At 34.4% G+C, this 22831-nt stretch overlaps 3 protein-coding genes across 3 annotated transcripts; all 3 read right to left on the bottom strand.

Annotated features, from left to right (window-relative positions):
* Positions 1-7113: 7113 nt before the first annotated feature.
* LOC137407740 (protein FAM200A-like) lies at positions 7114-7898 on the bottom strand. Its single transcript, XM_068094121.1, has 2 exons — positions 7456-7898; positions 7114-7252 (listed from the first exon to the last, which is right to left on the bottom strand). Exons 1-2 carry the CDS (start codon positions 7896-7898, stop codon positions 7114-7116), a joined length of 582 nt encoding a protein of 193 aa, XP_067950222.1.
* Positions 7899-7979: 81 nt separating this feature from the next.
* Positions 7980-8426, bottom strand: LOC137407739 (general transcription factor II-I repeat domain-containing protein 2B-like). The gene has a single exon (XM_068094119.1). It carries the CDS (start codon positions 8424-8426, stop codon positions 7980-7982), a length of 447 nt encoding a protein of 148 aa, XP_067950220.1.
* Positions 8427-9834: 1408 nt separating this feature from the next.
* On the bottom strand, positions 9835-21968 carry LOC137407738 (elastase-1-like). The gene is made up of 8 exons (XM_068094118.1): positions 21930-21968; positions 20839-21085; positions 18485-18680; positions 17475-17571; positions 16733-16907; positions 15870-15950; positions 15020-15090; positions 9835-10074 (listed from the first exon to the last, which is right to left on the bottom strand). The coding sequence occupies exons 1-8, from the start codon at positions 21966-21968 to the stop codon at positions 9913-9915; spliced, it is 1068 nt and encodes a 355-aa protein (XP_067950219.1). The 3' UTR covers positions 9835-9912.
* Positions 21969-22831: the final 863 nt, after the last annotated feature.

Below are 22831 nucleotides of genomic sequence, written 5' to 3'. Positions count from 1 at the left end.
AAAGTAAGTTTATCAAGCCAATGGAAGTTTATTAAGCTAAAGTAAGTTTAACAAGCCAGTGTAGGTTTATCAAGGTAAGGTAAGTTTTAAAAGCTAATGTAAGTTTACCAGGCTAGGGTAATTTTATCAATGTAAGTTTATCGAGCTAGATTAGGTTCATTAAGCTAAAATGAGTCTATCAAGCCAAGGTAAATTGAGAAGATGATCATGGATGAATTAACTATTATTTTATTAACAATATTCAGAAGGAGCTAATCAATGCAGAGCTGATGCTTAGTAAATGTCAACCTAAAAATATATTTTTTCCAGAATCCAAGGCAGAAAGTGAGAAACTTTGGTGTAGACATTAGGCGCGTCTAGTTCCTGGCAACCAGCAGCACCAAATGAAGTCGCTCCTACCAGTGTAAACTGGTTATCTCTGAAACACACTAGAGGGCCACCAGAGTCACCCTAAAATAACAACAGAATGAGAGTGAGCTAGGTCTACACACTGTATACTATGAACTTGGGGGTCTTATGTGTCGCAGTGCTATTGGAACATAAGGTGCCAATAATTAATAACTTTATATATTGATAGTGTAATGACACCTAGTTGCGCCAGTGCTATGCTAGGCTGACAAAGTTATTGTGTTTCCACATTGTGCTATAATAGAACGATAGGTGTGCGACGACTTCTGTCAAGGTTGTATCTATTAGAGAAAAAAGACAAAATATGATTAATCAGACAAAAAACACTGCTGCTTCTACTTCTCGCCAATCAAGAGCTTTTGTATCTACCACATCAAACTACGTTACTAAAATAGGCTATAATAATTATCATCATATTTTGTATAGCATCATTATTGATTCAATTTAAATACTGTTGCCATTGGTCGCTAAGTCCATTTCCATGACAAAAAATGGTGTACCGATTTATGTTTGATTTCCAAACGGCGACACTGAATCACGACAGAATGAGACTGACACGACTGTTTCCATGATGTCATTGCAGCTCCATATAATGGTGTGTCATTATCTCTCTATGAAAACTCAGTAAAATGACTCTCCTCAAAAGAAGGTCCAATGAGAAAGTCTTCTAGTATTAATTTGCACTATCATAAATCACAAAACATCCTTAGGCACATCAAAGATGTAGTTGCGTCAAAAATGAAATTAGGACCCATAAAAGGCTAAAACATCAGCTACAATTTGATGCCATTTTTGTCTTTGTAGACCGACCCTGTCCAGAGATATATGCGTTTGAATGAGGCCCTCTTTTAAAAAGCTCACGTTCCAGCGGGTGCCTATTTCGTGACGTCACAAGCAAGGTATCTGAAACGAAACCACGAGCAATAAATATGAGGTCGATTCATTAGCCAATCATGCGTGCGAAATTTTTATATAGGCCGTAATAAATGTTATCACTCGTAAAACGCGTTGTCTGTGATCTCGAAGATTCTCATCGCTAGAGAATTCATTCTCATCGTTACTGATTCAACGCGTTTCAACAATTACTAAGTTATACATAGTTTTAAAATGGCTTCAAGTTCGAGCGACCGCTACTCAGAGTTATCTGAGCAACTTTTAGTAAAAGATTAGAGTAGACAGCCTATGGCCAAAGCTGACAGGCGTCAGCAGCGTTTTGCTGCAGAAGAAGACAGAATGGAGGTAAATTAACTTAGAGTATTCTATACTTTAGTAAATGTAATATTTTTTATAGTCATAAATACATATACTAATTAATAAAATGATAATTCGTTGCTATCTCCAATCATCGTTTCATAGCTTATCTGCCGTTTTACCTAGCTATAATATTTTTTTCGAATTTTCTTTGGTAAATTAGAGTCATGATTACAAATTATTTTCACTCGTAGGAAGTGGGTAAAATCGATTGATCATTGCAAATCTTTAATTTCCAGAACCAAAGCTTCGAATCATTGGCTTGGCGTACTTGTGCCTTTATTAAATGTTTATTCGTTTTTAAAATTACACTCGCAATTTATTTAACTCCCAATTTGGAAGCTGTCAATAGATACGCTTTAGAATGACTTATCTATGAATGACATATTTATTGCATCTACTTTGTTTACATTTACTTGTTTTACTGATTACAGAATGTTTATGTCGTCCCACCAGCCGAAGAAGCTTTGTCAGTGTGGAAACTGCCATAAAGGAGAAAGCGAGACTTGAATGCGTGCTGGATGATGTTTTGTTTGAGTTTGTTGCAGTAGATGAATTTGTCTTATTGTATCAGCTAATACTATGTGAGTGGCCACGACTTGATGAATATTTTTAATAAAAGCTTTATGCCGAGATGAAAATATTTTTGCTTGTAAAAATTATATAATAAAATAATATTGTTGAAAATAATGCAAAACATGATTTGCAGAATATTGTAGTGAATCGGATATGGTATATGGGTGTCCGCAGAACTGGAGAATGTGAGTTCAAATCCAGTTTGCAGCAGACTTCTCATTCTTAAAACTCTATCCCTGTCTATATTCTTTTCAAAGAGGTGGCTTGCTTATTTCAATTATTTAGCATTCGGTAAGAATACTAGTAAGAAACTAGTACGTAGGCAATAGGTAATAGGCGACATAATGTGGGCGGAAGATCAACTTAAATTTTGACGCAACTACATCTTTAAGGTACCTAGTGATTACATAATTCCAATCTACCTTCTATTGTGATGTGTTCACCATCCACATGCCCTTTGTACTAATATTTGTTACTAAGATGTTAGTCAAATGTAAGAATGTTAAACTGGAGGCTGTCCTAAGACCAGCCCTTAGTGTGAGGACGATTTTAAAAATGAGGCTACATCTAATCATAGAGTAATCTCATTGTACAATGAACGCCTGTGGTCCAGCATTTTGGTAATTTATTGGTAATCTACTATATAAACGACAATCGTTGTGTGTGTGTCCACCGTATAGAGTACCATATTTTTCAGACAATTAGCCGCTACTTTTTCCGATGGTTTGAGCCATGCGGCTTATATAAGGGTGCGGTTATTCTGTGGTTTTTTCTTTCACCGCTAGGGTGCATCAACAGGAATCTCTGGTTAGAGCGCCTCTATACATAACCTACCGTATTCATCGATTTCCGTTTTCACACAAAAGGACGTAATAATTACAACTCTATGAAATTCTTTTAGCTTCATATTGTCCTCGTAATATTAAGGCTAATTTGTTTTCTGCAAAACGGTATCGACAATAGACTCGCTCAATAGTAGAATTTGGCGATTAAATTCTATTAACTCTAAGAAACACGATGCCTTTTTTTGCGTTTTTGTGAACCTCTATTTCCGGCTTTTCTATTTCAAGAATTTTAAAAATGTTTTATATGATTGGTAATGGATGATACTATGTTAATTGAATGAGAAAACAAAATTTTAGCAGATATTTTACTAGTTTAGCAAGTTCAAAGTTGAAAATATATTTTGGTTCATTTACCTAGGGACATTACTGATTCTCAATTCAGCCATTTCCAGTAACTTATTCCTTAGTGAGATAACGTCTAACGCATTTGAATTTTTTGTTTTTATAATATTATTCTGAGTATTTATCTGTTGTAAGAAATAATTTATATTTTGTTAAACATAGTAAATTACACAAAACAAATAAGGTAAAAGTTGGCCTTCATCAGTATATACATACTTATGGCATACATATAGCATACCATTTATATCTAAACCCTTTTATAACCGTTTTATTTTTTAATTTATTTGACCTGCATGAAACATTTTTTATGATATGAAGTTTAAAAGTTGCTTGACAAAGTTTGAAAACCTATACAATTGTTTTAGGTAGAATGGAAAATGTTGTTATATATTAAATACAACTCAATTTTCTGTTCACAGACCTTTTTATCACCTGGGCAATGCTGGGTTGTACAGCTAGATGTATTAGCTTACACATCTTTCCTTTTAAACCAAACCAATTGTTTTTTTTGTAATTAGTTTCACATTTTCCAACAAACATGTGTAAGATAACTGTAAGATTTATCGTGTAAGATTGCAAGAATCAGTTATTCTTCACTTTCTTATATTTACATACGTTTACATACTTTGAGAAATATGTATATATACATATATAGATATATAAATTTACATTCTCTTATTACATTTATAAACTTCTCATAACATTTGAAGTTTATAACAGAAGTTTTTTAAAAATTTGTTTCGCCGTCGTTATTATTTCAACTTGCATTCTTTTAAACATAATTTGAGTATCATGCTTGAACTGTACGGAAGTAGATAACTCTAAAAGTGCCAAGTCACTCGGTGACCCATTTACCTCGGGATCTCAGTCTTCATGCTGTTTGCAGATGCAAAAAATAATAGAGAAAGATAAAAAAACCGAAGTTAATTACAAATAGACTACAATTGTATTTTGCTACAATGTCAGCACCTAGCAGAGCGTGTGAAAAACTGCCCTGTCATCAGGATTAAGCAGTTATGGAACAAGTACTTCTGATAATTTTCTGAATATCCCATTGAATATACTTTATAATGAGCATTCTTCATGCTACATAGGTATTATTTACTTTAATTTGATGTTTTGGTAATAAATAACACATAAAATTAAACTGAACTATGTGTTGTTTGCTTTGTGTTGTTCGAGTTAAAATTGAATTATCTTCTTTTTATAAAACAACTTATCATTTTCTTCAAAAGCAGACAGATGTTTATGGCTCTCGCGTATGCATTACCAACATTTTGTTTTTTTAACTCTCTTTTCTTCTAATTCAACAGCCAACAATAAGGCATGTGTCATGAAAGTAAGGCATGTGTCAACAGGTGCAGCGAAACTGGAAAAAACCAAACTAGCTAAGAGTTTCACCAAATAATTTGCACCAATTGAAACTTAAATTGATATGAATAATTGCAAAATCACAGCCGATATGAAATGAAGACATAACTATAGAGAATTTTTATTAAAGCTTACAGATAAGAATAAAAGAAACAAAAATAGTAACAGTAAGAAAGTTGGAGGGCCTTCCAATTAATGAGATGCCATGCGAGTTTTTTCTTATGTGTCAAAGGTCAACACATTTATCCAGGCGCAAGATGACAACCTACATAGTTTACTTTTTTAGTGCTTTAGCATTTCTTGTCTTATTAATTAGTACTATAACTGCTATAAAATGTCTGACAAGTCTTCCTATTTGTCAACTAGCTGCAGAATTTATATCAAATTCTTTTTTTATTCAGCAATAAAAATTATGCAGTCATCATATAAGGTAAAGATCCACAAAGTTTGGAACAAACCAAACAAGCAATGTTAGAAAACACTTACATAAAATAAATTATTCAGGGTAAATAATGTTTTTAATTGCTTTTAAATGTTACACTGCTAAATCACAAAAGCAACAAAATTTATTGAAAAAAATAGTCTACACAACACGACTAGACATTTTGAAAACAACTCTGGAGATTTGTTTGTTGTAGTCTCAAGCATCTACACATTCCCTTGCAGTAAAATGCACATAATCAGAGCCAAGATTAGTAACAAAGTCCCCTTCATTACCCTGGTCTATATCATCATTCAGTGTACACATGCCAGAAGAATGTTGGTAGTTAGCTGACAAACAACTGTCAGATCTGGTACAAAGAACGACACATCTAGTGGGAGTGTCTACTCTCTCAGAGTTGATGTTCATTGCTCCATTCAGAGATGCTCCTGAGATCTTACACAGAGTCATTTCCTGTTTGTTGTTAGTAACCAACTTTGTCTTCAAGATCTCCATTTCTCTTGTAAATTACTATATCAGTTGGTAATCAGAACATTGGAACATCAAATGAATAAGTTCTTTTAAAAAATCTTACTAGTTTTAAAACCTGATGACTTTTGGTCATAGTGTTACTCTTACAATCTTGAAACTATTATGGGTGGCTCACCTGTTGGTTGCTAAAACCTAAAACTCTTTTTAGGTTAGTAACCTGAAACCAGCATAGAATCAAGTTTTTGGCCCAAAGTCACAAAGTGACCATTCTAAGGGAGGATGAGTTTACATTCACTTCAAAGTTACAATTTAAACTATTTGAGTTGAAGTCGCAGTCGAGTGTGGCTATATTTAGCCTTATTAGGATTTATGACAAAATTAATCGTTTGATGATGAAAATCAAAAACTATGAGGTACAAAACCTTGACCTTGCCGGTTATTAAACGTAGTCAAGCACAAATGAAATTCTGTATAACTAGTCTTATGGTCTCCAAGTGTATTGAACATGTTATCTTTAAAAACTCACTACTGCTGAGTCAAAACTTATAACATTTTGTGTCAAATATCAACATCAAAATAATTATCCATACAAAGCAATGATCTTAAAATTAAAAATGTTGTTGTATTTTCCTAATAATAAACAATGCTACGACGTGATGGGTTTTTAAAAAAATTTTATGCTTGGGCTTGTTTAAATATGTTCAGCAATGGTTGCCCATTTTAGTAAAACTCTTATTTTCTGCGGATACAAAACAACTTTTAATTTTTAAACGTTTTGGCAAAATTTGATGCTATTTTGAAAAAAAAACATTTATATACTTGTGTAAATCAATATGTCTAATGTGTTCTAAGATCTTTCAGGACTCACCCGTTTGGCCTTTCAAAAAAGAAAAACACTAAACTTAACTTTTGATTTAATAACCATCGAAACAGAGGTATTGCTGGTTTGTACCGAGAACTTTTGTACTTTTGCTCTTTCTGTTCACACAGTTCATGGTCCATGATTGCGGTAATTTCACAAAGAGTTAAGGATAATGCATGCTTTCAATGTCAATTTACCTCAATTTTTTTTATTTTAGAGAACAAAGTCATTTTTGCAAGAGAGAAGCACTAAAAATGTTATACATATATAAAACAAAGTAAAACAAAAATAACACTTTAATATAATAAGAGCGCAGTCTATCTGCCCGTTTCTTCGTAAAAATTTTTTATGTTTTATATAAAATATGGCTTTCAATGATAGTCCAACTTGTGACATTCAGTATAATCGGTAGACCTCTAACCTCTAAACTGAATAATTTTGCAGCTACTTCTTATCTGTGCTTTATTGAGACCCCTGATTTTTTCCGGTGAACTAAACTGCCAGGGTATTAGTTTAATATATAATAGGGATAACCCTCTCCTGGGTTATCCCTCCTGGGTATATGCTCTCCTCAAATCAGCATCTGATTGTAATTCTATCAGCTCCATTTGATAGCGGTCAGGACTGTCTTCAGGTACCATGTTAAAGGGCTGAGAAAATAGTTTGAACTTGGGTTCACATTTCCTAAATTCAGCAAACCTCATTGAAAATTCAGAATGCAACTGTCAAGTTGTTCAGTATATTTGGAGCAATCTATTCCTGGCAGTTCTGCTTTTCTGACTGCTAAACAAGGAAAATGAGTAAGTTGTGTTTTACTCAGTTGATTCCGAAACAGTTGAAGCTTCTTTTTAAAGAAACATATGTGTTCAAACATCTTGTTTACCAACTGAAATTTGCCTTGTAGTTTAACATTTAAATCTGAAAGATGTTGTGTGATGTCAGTTAGAAAAGCAAGGTCATTTAAGGAGTCATCATCAGTTAAACAAGCAACATCCTGCTGCTTATTAACCATGAAAGTCATAATCTCCTTTCTCAGATTCCAAAATCTTTTTAGCGTACTAGCTCGGCTCAACCAACGCACTGCAGAGAAGTACACAACATCTGGGTAATCTGAATCGAGTTCTTCTAAAAATACCTTGAATTGGCGATGATTGAGTCCTCGAGCACGAATGTAGTTCACACATTTAACCACACTTTTCATCACATCAGTAAAACCAAGAATTTTTGTGCATAAATTTTCCCGATGTATAATACAGTGATTTACCACAACCTCTGGCGAAACTATGGCATCTAAGAATTTCTTGGTGAATCCATTAATTTTCCCTGTCATCAATGGTGCCCCATCAGTTGTTAAGCCAGCGAGCCTAGAAGGGTCCAGTTCAAACTTATCTATCAGCTTTACTCCTTGGTCTCAAATTTCTTGACCAGGGGTTGTTGAAGACATACTGGCCATGTCTAAAAATTCTTCAATTATGTCAAAATTATCTTTGATGCCTCGTATGAAAACAACCAATTTGGCAGTGTCACTAACATCTGTGCTTTCATCAAGAGCCAAGCTATATGATGTGCATCTCTTTATTCGTTCTTTGAAAGTCTCTTCAATGTTATCCGAAAGCCGGTTAATCCTGCGTCCCACAGTAAAACGAGACAAACTGGTTTGTTGCAACAACTGTTTTTGTTCAGGACAGGCAAAATCAGTGAATATACCCAAGCAACTTTTTACGAATTCTCCATCACTAAATGGCTTCCCTTTTTCTGCAAGTAACTCACAGACTTTGAAGCTAAGCTTGGTTACAAGCTCAGAGTCTTTCTTATATGAATTAAACACCGCTTGTTGCTTCTTAATTGCCACTGTCATCTGTTCCAGCTTGTCTAATCTAGCTTGGCCTAACAAGGTATCGTACGAGGCTGAATGTATTGATGTGTTATGTCATTTGATGTTGTATTCCTTTAATACAGCAATTGTAGCTTGGCAGATTACACATATAACACCTTTGTTACTTACTATGTTGCTCATCATTTACTTTTGGCATTACTGTAGAGAGCCTACATGTAGATTCAAATCTGACTCTGGAATAATCTTTCTCCTAGATAGACTGATGATTGCAAAACAGTTTGAATGAAAATCCATCAATTTTTTTGAGAGCTATAACATGTGCTGGATGTGTGTAAAACATAGTGAGTGCTCGAGATGAATGTTTCTTAAAAGTACAGTGTGTGTTCGGCAAGGTAAGTCAAGCTAAGGTAAATTCATCAAGCTAAGGTAAGTATAGCAGCTAAGGTAAGCTTATCAAACTAAAGTAAGTTGATCAAATTAAAGTAAGTTTATTAGGCTAAGGTAAGTTTATCGAACTAAGGAAAGCTTTTTAGGCCAATGTAAGTTCATCAAGCTAAGGTAAATTCATCAAGCTAAGGTAAGTATAGCAGCTAAGGTAAGCTTATCAAACAAAAGTAAGTTGATCAAATTAAAGTAAGTTTATTAGGCTAAGGTAAGTTTATCTAACTAAGGAAAGCTTCTTAGGCCAATGTAAGTTCATCAAGCTAAGGTAAATTTAGCAAGTTAAGGTATGTTTATTAAGTAAAGGTAAGTTGATCAAGCTAAGGTAAGTTTATCAAACTAAAGTAAGTTTAATAGGCTAAAGCAAGTTTATCAAACTAAGGAGAGTTCCTTAAGCCAAAGTAAGCTTATCAAGCTAAGGTAGGTTTAGCAAGCTAAGGTAAGTTTATCAAGTTAAGGTAAGTTTATTAAGTCAAGGTAAGTTTATCAAACTAAGGTAAGTTGATCAAATTAAAGCAAGTTTATTAGGCAAAGGTAAGTTGATCAAGCTAAGGTAAGTTTATTAAGTAAAGGTAAGTTGATCAAGCTAAGGTAAGTTTATCAAACTAAAGTAAGTTTAATAGGCTAAAGCAAGTTTATCAAACTAAGGAGAGTTCCTTAAGCCAAAGTAAGCTTATCAAGCTAAGGTAGGTTTAGCAAGCTAAGGTAAGTTTATCAAGTTAAGGTAAGTTTATTAAGTCAAGGTAAGTTTATCAAACTAAGGTAAGTTGATCAAATTAAAGCAAGTTTATTAGGCAAAGGTAAGTTTATCGAGCTAATGAGAGTTTCTTAGGCCATTGTAAGTTTATTGAGCTAAGGTAAGTTTATCAAGCAAATGTAAGTTTATCAAGTTATGGTAAATTCATCAAAGTAAGTTTATCAAGCTAAGGTAAATTTATCCAGCTGGAATGAATCTATCAAGCAAAGGTAAATTGAGAAGACGATCATGGATGAATGAACTATTATTTTATTAACAATATTCAGAAGGAGCTAATCAATGCAGAGCTCATGCTTGGTGAATGTCAATCTAAATAGATATTTTTTCCAGAATCCAAGGCAGAAAGTGAGACACTTTGGTGTAGACATTAGGAGCGTCTAGTTCTTGGCAACCAGCAGCACCAAATGAAGTCGCTCCTACCAGTGTAAACTGGTTATCTCTAACGCACACTAGAGGGCCACCAGAGTCACCCTAAAATAACAGCAGAATGAGAGTGAGTTAGGTCTACACACTGTATACTATGAACTTGGGGGGTCTTATGTGTAGCAGTACTATTGGAACACAAGGTGTCATTAATAACTAAGTTTTTATATATTAATAGTGCAGCAACATCTAGTTGCGTCAATGCTATGTCAGGCTGACAAAGATATGGTGTTTCCACATTGTGCTATAATAGAATGATAAGTGTGCGACGACTTCTATTATTATGACTAAATACTGATGCCGTTGGTCGCTAAGGCCGTTGAAATGGCAGAAAGATAGCGCATTGATTCATGTTTTGCTTCCAAACAGTGACACTGAATCATGACAGAATGAGACTATTGTAGCACTATATGGTGTGTTGCTATCACTCTATAAAAACTTAGTAAAATATCTCTCTTCAAAAGAAGGTCCAATGAGAAAGAATTTTAGTATGAATTTGCCCAATCACAAATCCCAAAACATCCTTAGCCACATTAGCGTACCTAATGATAACATAACTCCAATCTACCTTCTATTGTGTTGTGTTAACAATCCATATGCCCTTTGTACTGAAATTTGTAACTCAGATGTTAGTCAAATTTAAGAATGTTAAACTAGAGGCTGTCCTAAGACCAGCTCTTAGTGTAAAGATGATTTTAAAAATGAGGCTATATCAATTCATAGAGTAATCTCATTGTAGAATAAATGCCTGGGCCCAGCATTGGTAATATACAATAAAACAGAAGAAAGTTTACAAATACAGTTTCTAAGGCTTCAAAAATAAAAAGGAAAAACATTTAGCTATATGAACGTAGGTAAAACTTTACTACTTGGAATAACCAGAGTGGCCAGTGCAGTCTCAGAGAGTAGGCAACTTCGAATCTCACATTCTAGCGTTTGAACTATGCAGTACTGTTGCTACTATTTGAGTTGTCCAGTGGTTTTCTAGCTGCCGCCAGTAACAAGTTAACGTCATAGAGGGTTTGGTCTCTCATATACTACTGTTATAATAAACATCTGTGTATAACTATCATGCTGCCTATAGAGAACCTGTTTGCTGCTGACCTGACTCTAGAGTATACAAAACTGCTTGGACTACCATACACTGAATAACTCTGTCATTAAACTAAATTATACTGATATATACCTTGCCTTACCAGAGCAGGAACTGGGTAAGCCCACGACCAAACACGAGCGGAGCGGTTGTTTGAGAGATTTATGATAAATGCAAGTGCACACAACTCATGATAATTATTCATCAACACCGTCGCAAACCCTTGTACCAAAATCTCATCAACAAATTTAACCATTTTTCAATGAAGTTGTTTAAGTATAATAATGATACAAAACACATATAAACCTATTTAAATATGTTACCAAGTCTTTGAAAATTGTCGACATAATCCTAAAACTTACCCATCTAATCGGATTATACACAAATGGACAGATTAATTTGACTGAAATTCACAATAAAAAAACTTGACAAGCTTTTTTAATCAAAATTAAGACCAGCCAACGATACGCCAATAAAGCCGTGCGACAGATAGTAAGACTATTAAGAAGGGCACATTTCACGTGAAAAACGTGCACATTTCACGAGTTAAAGCATTGTCTAATTGCCGAAGGTTTCTAATATTTTTTCATTTTTAATATCTTGCAAAAATATTTAATTATAAGAATAATTATTTGATCTTATAAAATTATCATAAGAATAATTATTCAAATTTATTTGTCCGAAGGTTTTTGTAATAAACATAGACCGTTTGAGGCGTAGACCGATTTACAGGTATGACATTGTGGTACACAGCCTATCAGCCTATGTTTTTCTCAAATACCAAAGGTTTCATTAAATTATTTAAAACGTTAGCCAAAATTCTTTACATCTTATGTACAAGCTAGGGCCGAACTACAACGCCCCTTCATGACGAAAACATTTTTTTATTTTGCTCCAGTTTGCAGAAAACTTCCAGACGTGTGAACGCTTGTACATTACTTGCTTTCTGCTAGATCGCTATCAAAACCATACTACATTCAACACAACCAACTTTCAAACTGTGTATATTCCACAGCAGCTTGCCATTTTACTTCTAATATTGCATTTCAGAGATATAATAAACATATTTCCTTTTTGCTGTTGTTAAATTACATACATTACAGTGGGTTAGGCCTACAGCTTTAATTAATATTCATTTTATTGTTGTAAAACATAGGTTTGAGATAGTAATAGATTAGGTGTGATTTTTTTACAGCCATTTGTTGTTGTTTTGCTTTTGTTTTGTACAGCTCACGATGTAATGAGAAACATTTCATGACATACAATGCTCAAATACAACTATGTCATACGTGCCAACAAGTTCCCTCTGTCAAATTCCTAGATTACTAGAATTTCCCTAGTAACTCTTTCAAAACTCTCTCTAACTCTCTCCCTAGAAACTCCCTCAAATTTATTTTATATCATCTCGAACAACTCTCATTTACACTATACTCGTGTCAGTTCCTGCTGACAACTACTTTTTCAACAACCAGCACTACCCTATCTTTTTTCCACTATCACTTATTACACTATCAGGTCGTGGGCTGCATGACAAGGGAATTTCTAGCTAACATACAACTATATTTGTATTTTTTCAAATTCTTTCTAGAGCACAAAAACAATTATAAATATTTCAAATAACTACCAAGCATTAAAACTAATACAAAATGTAAAACTATGTAAGAATTACTAAATGTAAATACCTAAATTATATATAAATACAAGATTAGTAAAATAAGGATAATAAAGTAATAATAATCAGTTATTATAATCATTATTATTGTTACTATTTTATTATTATTATTGTTACACTATTTTAAAGAAAGTAAGTGTAGGCTCTGCAATGCTTGTGTTCTGTAGGAGAGTAAGTTATAGAAATACAGTTACACTAATTTATACTAGTTATAGCTTACATTAACTTATTTAATAGATTTAGGATTGTTTATACTGCTTAATTTTTATTTCTACCAGTTTTTCTACTTTTTCTTAAAAACTTTAGAGTTCTAAAATATTATGAGCATTATATTTTGGAAATTATTTTGCATGTTGAGATATTTGCTCAAATTTTAAGTCGCATGTTAGAAAACTCATATATAGATCTGATCATATGTCGAATTTTGACTGTTCATGGTGAGAACATTTGTTCATACTGCTCAAAGTGACAAATATCTATGAAAGCCACAAAGGTCTATCAATGTGTGTATATATCAACAGCTTATAGGTCAATCTGTAAAGAAGCTCCGCATGTACATATATCCTCTCATTTCCTTAGTGTTTCAGCTTATTCAGGTTCTTCAATATCTTGGCTTTCAAATGAGCCATTGTTTGACGTGGTGAGACAGACATTGGTTGGTGGTTATAGAGTTTCCCTAAAGCTTTACCTCAAAAAATTTTAATGGTATAGGCTCGCAAATTATGAAGTCACAATTTTCAAATTTGGTGTTGTGTGCTCTTACCGCTTATTCATCAACTACGATAATGACGCAAGTGGCAGGCGAAGGTAGGACAACTCCAGAAAACAAATGAAGATGACAAAGGAATCAGTGCCATTAGCTCTCCATGTAAAAATTTATTTTATGATAAGTAGCTCAGATTCCAAGCACCATACTATATTTTCCCGATGATATTATGCACTAGCTCTTTCTTTTTATTCTGATGTTGAAGGGCCCGACTGAGGCTAATTAATTTCAAGCATTGCATGATCTCGAGAGAGAGAGTGCAATTTACATATAGTCCTAGGGCCTCGTCACTGCAGGCCACAATTTAATCGATGTGATTTCATTACCTTCAGAAACGACAGTATATTTAATGAAGGATAATCATATTTAGGAAACATTTAGAATCATATATAAAACGATGTGATAATAATTAGTATAAATTTTTAAAATGAGCGAAAGGATGAAAAAAGCAAACTCTAACAATCACCCGAAATCTATTAACCCAAAACATGTGTTTGTATTGGTTGGGCATTAGCACGTTTCCCGGGCATTATTGATTATCTAGAATCCTAGTTTATCATTAGCGCTCTCTGGGTTTAAGAGCACTGATTGTCACAGAAAAGCGCAGCCTCAATGGCAGCGAAAGGAATCGATGACCTAAGGCTAAATGATAATTATGACATCACATTGTGGGAACCACAACCAACTGTTTTTTATTGCAGGACATACTTTTGACACCCTGTTTTTCATAGCTCTATTATTCTTTGTGTATTGAATATAGGCTCATTCGAAAGCCAAGACTCTGAAGTACTGAAATATATGTTCAAAGTACTGATATGATTAATGTGCTTTAAGTTTTCACCATAGTTTAAAATTATCAAATCAGTAATTTGCTTTGATTCAGGTTAGATTTTATAGCAAAACTAAGAGAATGCCTGGCGTTGTGGATTATAAAAAAGTTTTTTGCATAGAAAATTTATTTTTGATTGGTTAAGCTTTTTTATCTGATGAATTTGAGTAAACTAAGCTACGTAGGTAATCTTACTATAATAAAAGCCATTAATATAACTTTTATCGGCACTAGAGAAAAAATTGTGTCATGCTCTATAAGCATGCTAACTGAAACGTGAGTATTTAATCATTTGGTATTAAAAACTGTCAGATGTAATAAGTATGATATGCACTATTGATCTATTGTATAGCAATGCAGCTGCATAACCTAGTAGTTTAGAACGCTTGTTTGCGGACCCGCATACCATGAGCTCCGATCAAATTTTCATTTGTAAAGGTTTTATCGCTTTAACTGGACACAAGTTGAACAAATGGCCAACAAACGAAAAACGCTGAGATTTATATATACTATAGACAAGCACTGGCATATTTTTCATTAATTAACTAGGATTTAATGATCACCTGGCTATGAATTGTTTTGTTAGTACATTTCCATGGCAACAAACAACTATATCGAGAAGAAAACTCTTACATTGCAAGCTCCAGGTACTCCGTTGCCAACACAGACATGGGAAGTCTTCACATAATCTTTACCTCCTGTGCCTAAAAATTAGAAGTTAGCATTTTCCATTTAATGGTGACAAGCTCTAACAGGTGACACAAACTTATTCCATTTACAAGGAACATTCAGAGCATTATAATCAACAACCGAAGTGAAAGCAGAAGCAAGTGTCAACTGTCAGTAGTAGCCTTTACTTTTAGTGTTACTAAAGTGAAACCTTTATTTTCAGTGTTACTAAAATGAAACATTTTCTTTTCAGTGATACTAAAGTGAAACCTTTACTTTCAGTGCTACGAAAGTGACACCTTTACTTTAAGTGTTACTAAAGTGAAACCTTTACTTTGAGTGTTACTAAAATGAAACCTTTTCGTTTCAGTGTTACAAAAGTGAAACCTTTACTTTCAGTGTTACTAAAGTGAAATGTTTACTTTCAGTGTTACTAAAATGAAAGCTTTACTTTCAGTGTTACTAAAGTGAAACTTTAATTTTCTGTGTTGCCAAAGGGAAATCTTTATTTTCAGTGTCCCTAAAGTGAACCCTTTACTTTCAGTATTACTAAAAGGAAACATTTACTTTGAGTGCACAAACAGTTGGTTTAAAAACAAGATGTTTAGCTTCTTAAAACAGCTCATCATGCGATGGTAATAAAAATATGTTGTATTTTTTGTTATAAAGTACTATTTTATAAACAAACTTTTAGCTCAAAAAATTCTGGTCGTCAAAATCCAATAATAAGTGACTATGAAAACTTAAAACAAACCCATTCTAAAACTGAAAGACCTTAGCAAAAGAAAATTACATTTGGAATAGTTCCACTAACCTGTCAGCCACTTCTGTCTACACTCCTCATGTGATGTGATGTTCAACTTGACTTCCTGAAGCACATTATTATCTCCAGTGCCTAAAAGAGGCACAAGCAAGTTTCAGGGAAGAATAATTGAGAGTTCTACTATATCAGATCCCTTTAATGATGCAGGTTGACGTTACCTTTATAGCTGGTGCCTTACTTTTTTGTTAAAACTACTCACCTTTTAGAAAAAAACAAAAATTAAACAAATATGATTTCATTTGGCGTTTATATAAAGCATATTTTAAATGTTCTATTTATGTTGTGACCACAAAGCAAAAAAATTAAATTTGAGCCTGTAAAGTTATATCTAGTCTCTGACTTGCTGTTTACGAACAAGCCCTAACATTAATATGTTGTGTCGTCTATGAAAATTTACAAATATCCATGAAATTAAAAAGTGATACTATTCTTATTTAAAAGCTAAGGCTACCTTGCTCAAAAAAGGCTGTTGTTAACACTCAAATCAGTGGCATGATATGCCAAAGTATGTTAAGCATTAACATTTGTTATTAAAGAGTTTTAAACAGCCAGTCAGTTTTTATTTTGGACATTTCAGCAGACATTTAACTTCTAGCCACAATGCTATGATTTGTTTCATTTGCTCCAAATGTTCATCATTAAGAATTGCATCTAGAAAAAGTTATAGTACATTGCATCAGTGTAATGAAAGAAACATTGTAACACGAATTTTTCTAATGCATCCAATACAAATCTTTGCCTCTAACCCTGCTAGCAAGGGTACATCTAGGAGAATCTGTAGCAAAACCAAACTCAATTGTTAAAAAGTAGAGTTACGATTTTGTCAAATTGTAGGTATTAAACATAAAACACACCTTTGGTGTCACCCCAGCCACTAATCCAACAGTCATCCGTAGGGTAGAATTCTTGATGCTGATAAGATGGCAGGCAGACTGGCTGTATGTAGTCATTGAACTGTACGGACGTAGATAACTCTAAAAGTGCCAAGTCGCTTGGTGACCCACTCACCTCGGGATCCCAGTCTTCATGCTGTTTGAAAATGCAATGAAATAACTAAAGTTAAATAGATTACAATTGTCTTCTGCAACAATGTCAGCACCTAGCAGAGCTTGTCAAGAACTGCCCTATTATCAGGATGAAGCAGTTATGGAACAAGTACTTCTGATAATTTGCTAAATATTTCATTCAATATACATGTACGAGCTTCAATATACGATGAGCTTTTTTCATGTTACATAGGTATTATTTACTTTAATTTTATGTTTTGGTAACAAACAACACATAAAATTTAAACTAAATTTTATGCGCTGTTTGCTTTGTGTTGTTTGAGTCATAATGAATTTGTTTTTTTATAGAATAACTTAGCATTTCATAAATATCAATTAAATTATCAGTTCATAAGCAGACAGGCATTCATGGCTCACGCATATGAATTACCAACATTTTGTTTTATCAACTCTCTTTTCTTTTAATTCAACTGGATCCACTTATGAGAGCCACTGTTAATATTCAGCTGTTTCTTCTTTGGTTATTTGAATAGCAGAACTATCGAGAGACAATTGCAGTTTCAAGAAGAGAAGATCCATATATACTTACCACAATTATCCTACTGATTGCCATGATAAGCTCATGTCCAGAAGTTGAGGATCGGTCATGTTCTCCAAGGACAACTCTGAACATTGATGGTTCTGCCCTACCAATAAAATTAGGTTTATAAAAGCTTAATGACAGTTCAAAGTGATACATTGTGTCAGCCACAAATTGGCTGACAAAAATGAAAACATATTTGGTTCCTAAAAGTCTATTATCGACTGATTATGCATTGTGATTGGTCAAATTTACCGCTATGTTATCTCATGATAAATGAAAAGCTTCCATTTTCTACAGTTGTACTTCGCTATATTAAAGAAATAAGCCTAACATTTTGTAGTAGAAATTCCACAGATATAAATTTTACTGATGTACTTGTCATTGACGCCTGTGTTTCTAGTACACACAAATAAACCTGTTTTATCACCACTTGTTAGCTGGAGGTAGGACTAGGACAAAAGAAGTTGAACTAATATAACAGTACTAGCTGAATGCCCGGCCTCAATGAATGTTTGACGTTGCACGGGTATTAAAAAACAGCTTATAAACAGTGGGAGGTAATGTAGTCGCCAGCCAAATAAAAGTTGTCTATAAAGATGGCCGACAACAATAAAATGGCGTCACAAAAAAATGAAGGATTGGTTAGTTTATTGCCTGGTGAATGGGAGATTTTGAAATCAAATTCAACATGATGCAGATCTTTCATTTTTAAATTTTACTAGCTAATGCTGGAAAGACCACACAACAGACTTTGAGGGTTCTATATATATATATATATATATAGATTACTAACCATCTGCCGACACAATGTGCGGCGCTAAGAATAAATCTGCTAGAGATGAGTGTACCACCACAGAAATGTATGTAGCCGCCCCAACCAAAATCTTCTTGCAAAGATGCGAGCCAGGGCCAGCTCTGAGGTTCTGCCATGTCACCGCCAACTATAAGTGGGTCAAAAGCGTAAGCTGTAGGTGCCCGCATCCCACAATCTAAAAGCAAGTGACAGACTAACTTACTCGTTGTATTTGGCGACACAATGAGCAGCAGTCAGCACCCATCGGTTTGATATCAGAGTTGAGCCACAAAAATGCTCCCATCCACCCCATCCGAAGTAATCACGTTCTAGCTGAGCAATCCATGGCCAAGATAGTGGCCTAGCTTGATCACCCGCAACGATTCGTGGACTACTAGCTACTCTGTATCCACACTCTCCTGTAATGATGGCAGCAGCTTGAACTGAGCAGCAAAATCAGCATATTAGCAGATACTAGCATCTTGAAAAGGATCACACTTCGATATTGGTAAATTACTTAAGGTTGACTAACATGCTCAAAATGCATGTCTTTGAGTCTAGGCGATCTTTTATTCAAGAGCTGTCCAAATAGTGTATGCGAAGAATGCTTATACTAACTAGCTAGATATATGAAACATAACATTAGCTTGTAGCTGAAATTTAGAGATAAAAGCAGCTCTTCAAAATTTGAGATGGTGCTAAATTCCCTGAGATTACTAAAAAATGTCACAAATATCTGTCATCGAATGATGGTGAGAGTACACCATATGTAACCATATACATGTAGGTGTGGGCAATTATTACATATAGTATGGGAGCTTACCGGGAGTGACTCCATGAACATGAAGCTACACTTGATAAGCGCTTTTAACGATAGTCACTTGAGATGGTACTTACTCTTTTGAAAGATGATAATCTGTGGACAATTGTTTGTGAAGTTTCCTAGAAAGTTTATTTTTAGCATTTGCCGAATGCATTTACTTTATGGTAAGTGTTTGATAGTACTTGGCCAGGTTCAAAGGCCTCGTAACTCACTTATCCCGCCATCACTTGAGATTTGACTATAACACTATCTGTTGAGAGTTCTTGTAACAGAAGATGTAATATTCTTGAAACTTTACTAGTCAGGTCATGATCCTTAAGTTTAACAGCTACCATAAATCCTTGTGTATAGGCTGCCACCATTTATAGGCAAAACCCCAATCTTTGAAGTTTTTTTTTTAAGTTACAGCTATACAGCGTGTTTAAGCTGTACATGCCATTTTAATTCAACTGACAGATTTAATTTAACATATCCGTGTGAGTCATTCGCGAAGTCTACCATCTCTGTTTGTTTTCACACTTAAGCCTGGTTCCCATATACGTTGCAAAGCACTGGTGATAGCATCGCAGGCTATTAGCGGTGAAATGGTAACCTACGTGCCGGTTACCGCTGGGGACCGCCGGTAGTTGCCGGCGGCATCGCAATAGTTTAGCACTGTTCAAATTTTGCAAAAGGCCGCAGGCAAAACCTTCCCAAAATGCACTGTACGGGTGAAGGTCACCCTTATAGAAACGGTATGGCGAGCGAATATTTTATTTGATTGCGCGATTATGTTTAGCGATGCAGCTTATATGTGAACATATGCCGCCGAGCCTAGCGTCGCAAACGTTTTGCTGCGCCAGTTACTGCAGGAGTCTCGCAATCGATATGGGAACCAGGCTTTATGTGTTAGCTATCGAGGTGGCAATCAATCAATGAGTTTGCTCACTTTTTTTAGGGGATGCTTTATGTCTTCAGCGAGCTACGCTACAGTCAACAAGTACGAAATCAGCAAGCACATTTTGTAGCACTTGTCATCGAGAAGGGCAAAATACTACTTTGCGTTTAAATTTAAAATTGTGAAAGTAGCTTTAGAATCTGTCAACCAAAAGCCTGCCACAGTTCTTTTATTAATGAAAATAAATCTAAAGAATGGAGTGTAATGCTGGAGATGTATCATGACAGTGACCACAACTAATAACCTCATTGCGTCAGTACAACTACTGGGAATTTCCTAACATCTTATTGTTAAATAGATTGTTTTCAAAATTTGTACATGTGCATTCCCAAGGTTAGCACCAACTTTATTAATAACTATTATTATACAAACTCTTACTTATTATTTATTAATACTTTACATTATTTTTGTACAAGGTAATAATAGGTGAATGTCCAAGGTTGCACAGGTGACAAAAAATCTTTTGCACAGAAAAAATATTTCGTTCAATATAAAAAACCTTTTGCCGTTGTAACTTCTAAATGAAGGTGTTTATTTATTTTTTGTGCATGTACGACTGATGCATAATTTAAATGTTTGAAAGCTTAAAGCATAGCTAAAGCAGATTGTTAAACAACGTCTCTGTCTTCTTATGCTACACATTCACCCAAAGTTTGCAGCCGTTTATAAACAGTGGTGAGTAATGTTACTGCCACTTACTAAGTTTCTCTACCTAGAAAATTGAGTAAGAAAAATGGGTAGAGTTGATAGAGTAACCGCATACTTTTTCTATCGTAAGATCATCAATATACTAGGTTGACATGGAGTACTCACTAACCTTCTACTGGTGGTCTCTGACTTGGTCCTGGTGGTCGCTGACTTGGTCCTGGTGGAACTGTGCTTTCAGTCATTCGAGGAGGTGCTGCAGTGGAGTGCACAACTGTTTCGGCTGCTACTGTGGCAGAAGTTGATGTTACAGGGTTGAAAGGGAGGCAGCACACCTGATAGCTGGGACTACATGATGTGCGGTAGTCCCATGAACCTCCGCAGTTATCAAACACTGGATCTCCACATGACCCACCTTGCTGACAGCAATCATCACGACATCCTTTCAAATAGTATAGGAAATATAAAGTAGCTTCTCAAGCACAAACCAACTTTTAAATTTTTAAGCTACTTTCGTCTTGACCAAACTTTTTTTCCAATATACCTGTAATAGCTGATACAGTGAGCTGCAGAATAACTGCTGCACAAAATAAACCACAACTCATCATCTCCTCTGCATACTATTGAAATGTATCAAGATAAAACTGATCGCAATATAATTTTAGCAGCATGTGAAACTTGCAGCGGTTTAGGTAATAAATTTTATGATTAAAGAAGATATGAGAGAGATAAGACATTAAATACCGGCACCTTGACTTGGACAATACACACAACTCACTCATGTTGGTAGCAAGTAAAACAGGTTACCTACAGCCCAATAATCTGAGTTAATTTATAAGCTATTACTAGTGTGGGTCTGACTGGAAGAATAGTAATTGAATAATATTCATCTGGCAAATTGATTTTTTAGAAAACAGCAGCTTCAAGGCGAAGGATAAGGAATGTAGAGGCAAATATAATGGAGAAGAATGAATTAAGGAGCTTTTCATTTAGCATAATAATAAAATAGTTTTAAATCTTATTTACAGTGAATGTAAAGCCCAAAGGATACACTATCAGTTTAAAAGAACAACTCGAAAAGACAGCTTTCAATTTTTTTATGTCTGAAGCAAAGTGCTTTGTGAACTTAATGTATTTTAGATTAAGGGAGGTAAAAGGAATAGCTTTCTGTTGTCAAGAAAACAAATGCAGATTAAAATCCTCAAGTGTTCATGAGCTCAGGGAGATTTGAGAAGAAGGCTTCTGAAGTGCCGCAATAGATACCTGAGGAGGATAACTAGATGCCGATCGTTTAATATCCATAACTAACAAATATAAGACTTTATTTACATAGCGCTATGTATATACCCTTCAGGGGTTGTTACAGGTTTGACCAATGGAAAAATTAGGCTGAATAAATTAAGGTGTGACTTAGATTCAGTAAATAGAAACTTTCAAGTCAGCCCCATTTTTAATCTACGATGTAGACAATAAAAACCAATTGCAATATTTTACTATTATACAATAAGAATCGTAACAGCAAAGGTGTTACAAATTCTAGCTAGCGCTTGGGTAATACGAATGGCTGCCTAACTACATAGGAGAATTATAGAGATGAAATTTAGAATCTATAACAAAGTGTCTTACTAGTAGCAGTTTAAAGCGAAGTAAAGTGAGTCAGTGTTGTTGTGTAGCCGGTGACAATTAGGTCTGGGACTACCATGTAAAGGTTTCCATTTTTATCTTTAAAAATGGAAACCTTTACATGGTAGTCCCAGTGTCTTTCAGCGTTTGATAAATCCTGAACATCTGCTCTTGTTTAGTAGAAGACTTCAAAGACTGAATACATGCTAGTTAGTTCCTAATTGAAATCTGCTGGAACAGCAGTGTATTTATACAACATGATAGATTGAAGCTATCACTATCCTTTCTAAATGCTGAGAACTAGAAGGTTGGCTGTTCATTTAAAAATAAGCTGTTTCCTATAAAGGTTGGTAACATTGTACACACTTACAACAGCAAACTTAACTTTTCTTATATGCTAACTGATTGTATTTTTTAGTGAAATTGAGAAATTCTAATATTTTATAACTCTTTACAGAGCTTAGAGTTTAATTCAAAACTCAATTTTAATTGATTTAAATTTAATTATACCAAAAGGAGATATATTAATTTTGCATTCAGAT

Source organism: Watersipora subatra, chromosome 11 (genome assembly GCF_963576615.1).
Source record: "Watersipora subatra chromosome 11, tzWatSuba1.1, whole genome shotgun sequence".
NCBI lineage: Eukaryota > Metazoa > Bryozoa > Gymnolaemata > Cheilostomatida > Watersiporidae > Watersipora > Watersipora subatra.
This window is presented reverse-complemented; position numbering and strand designations above follow the sequence as displayed.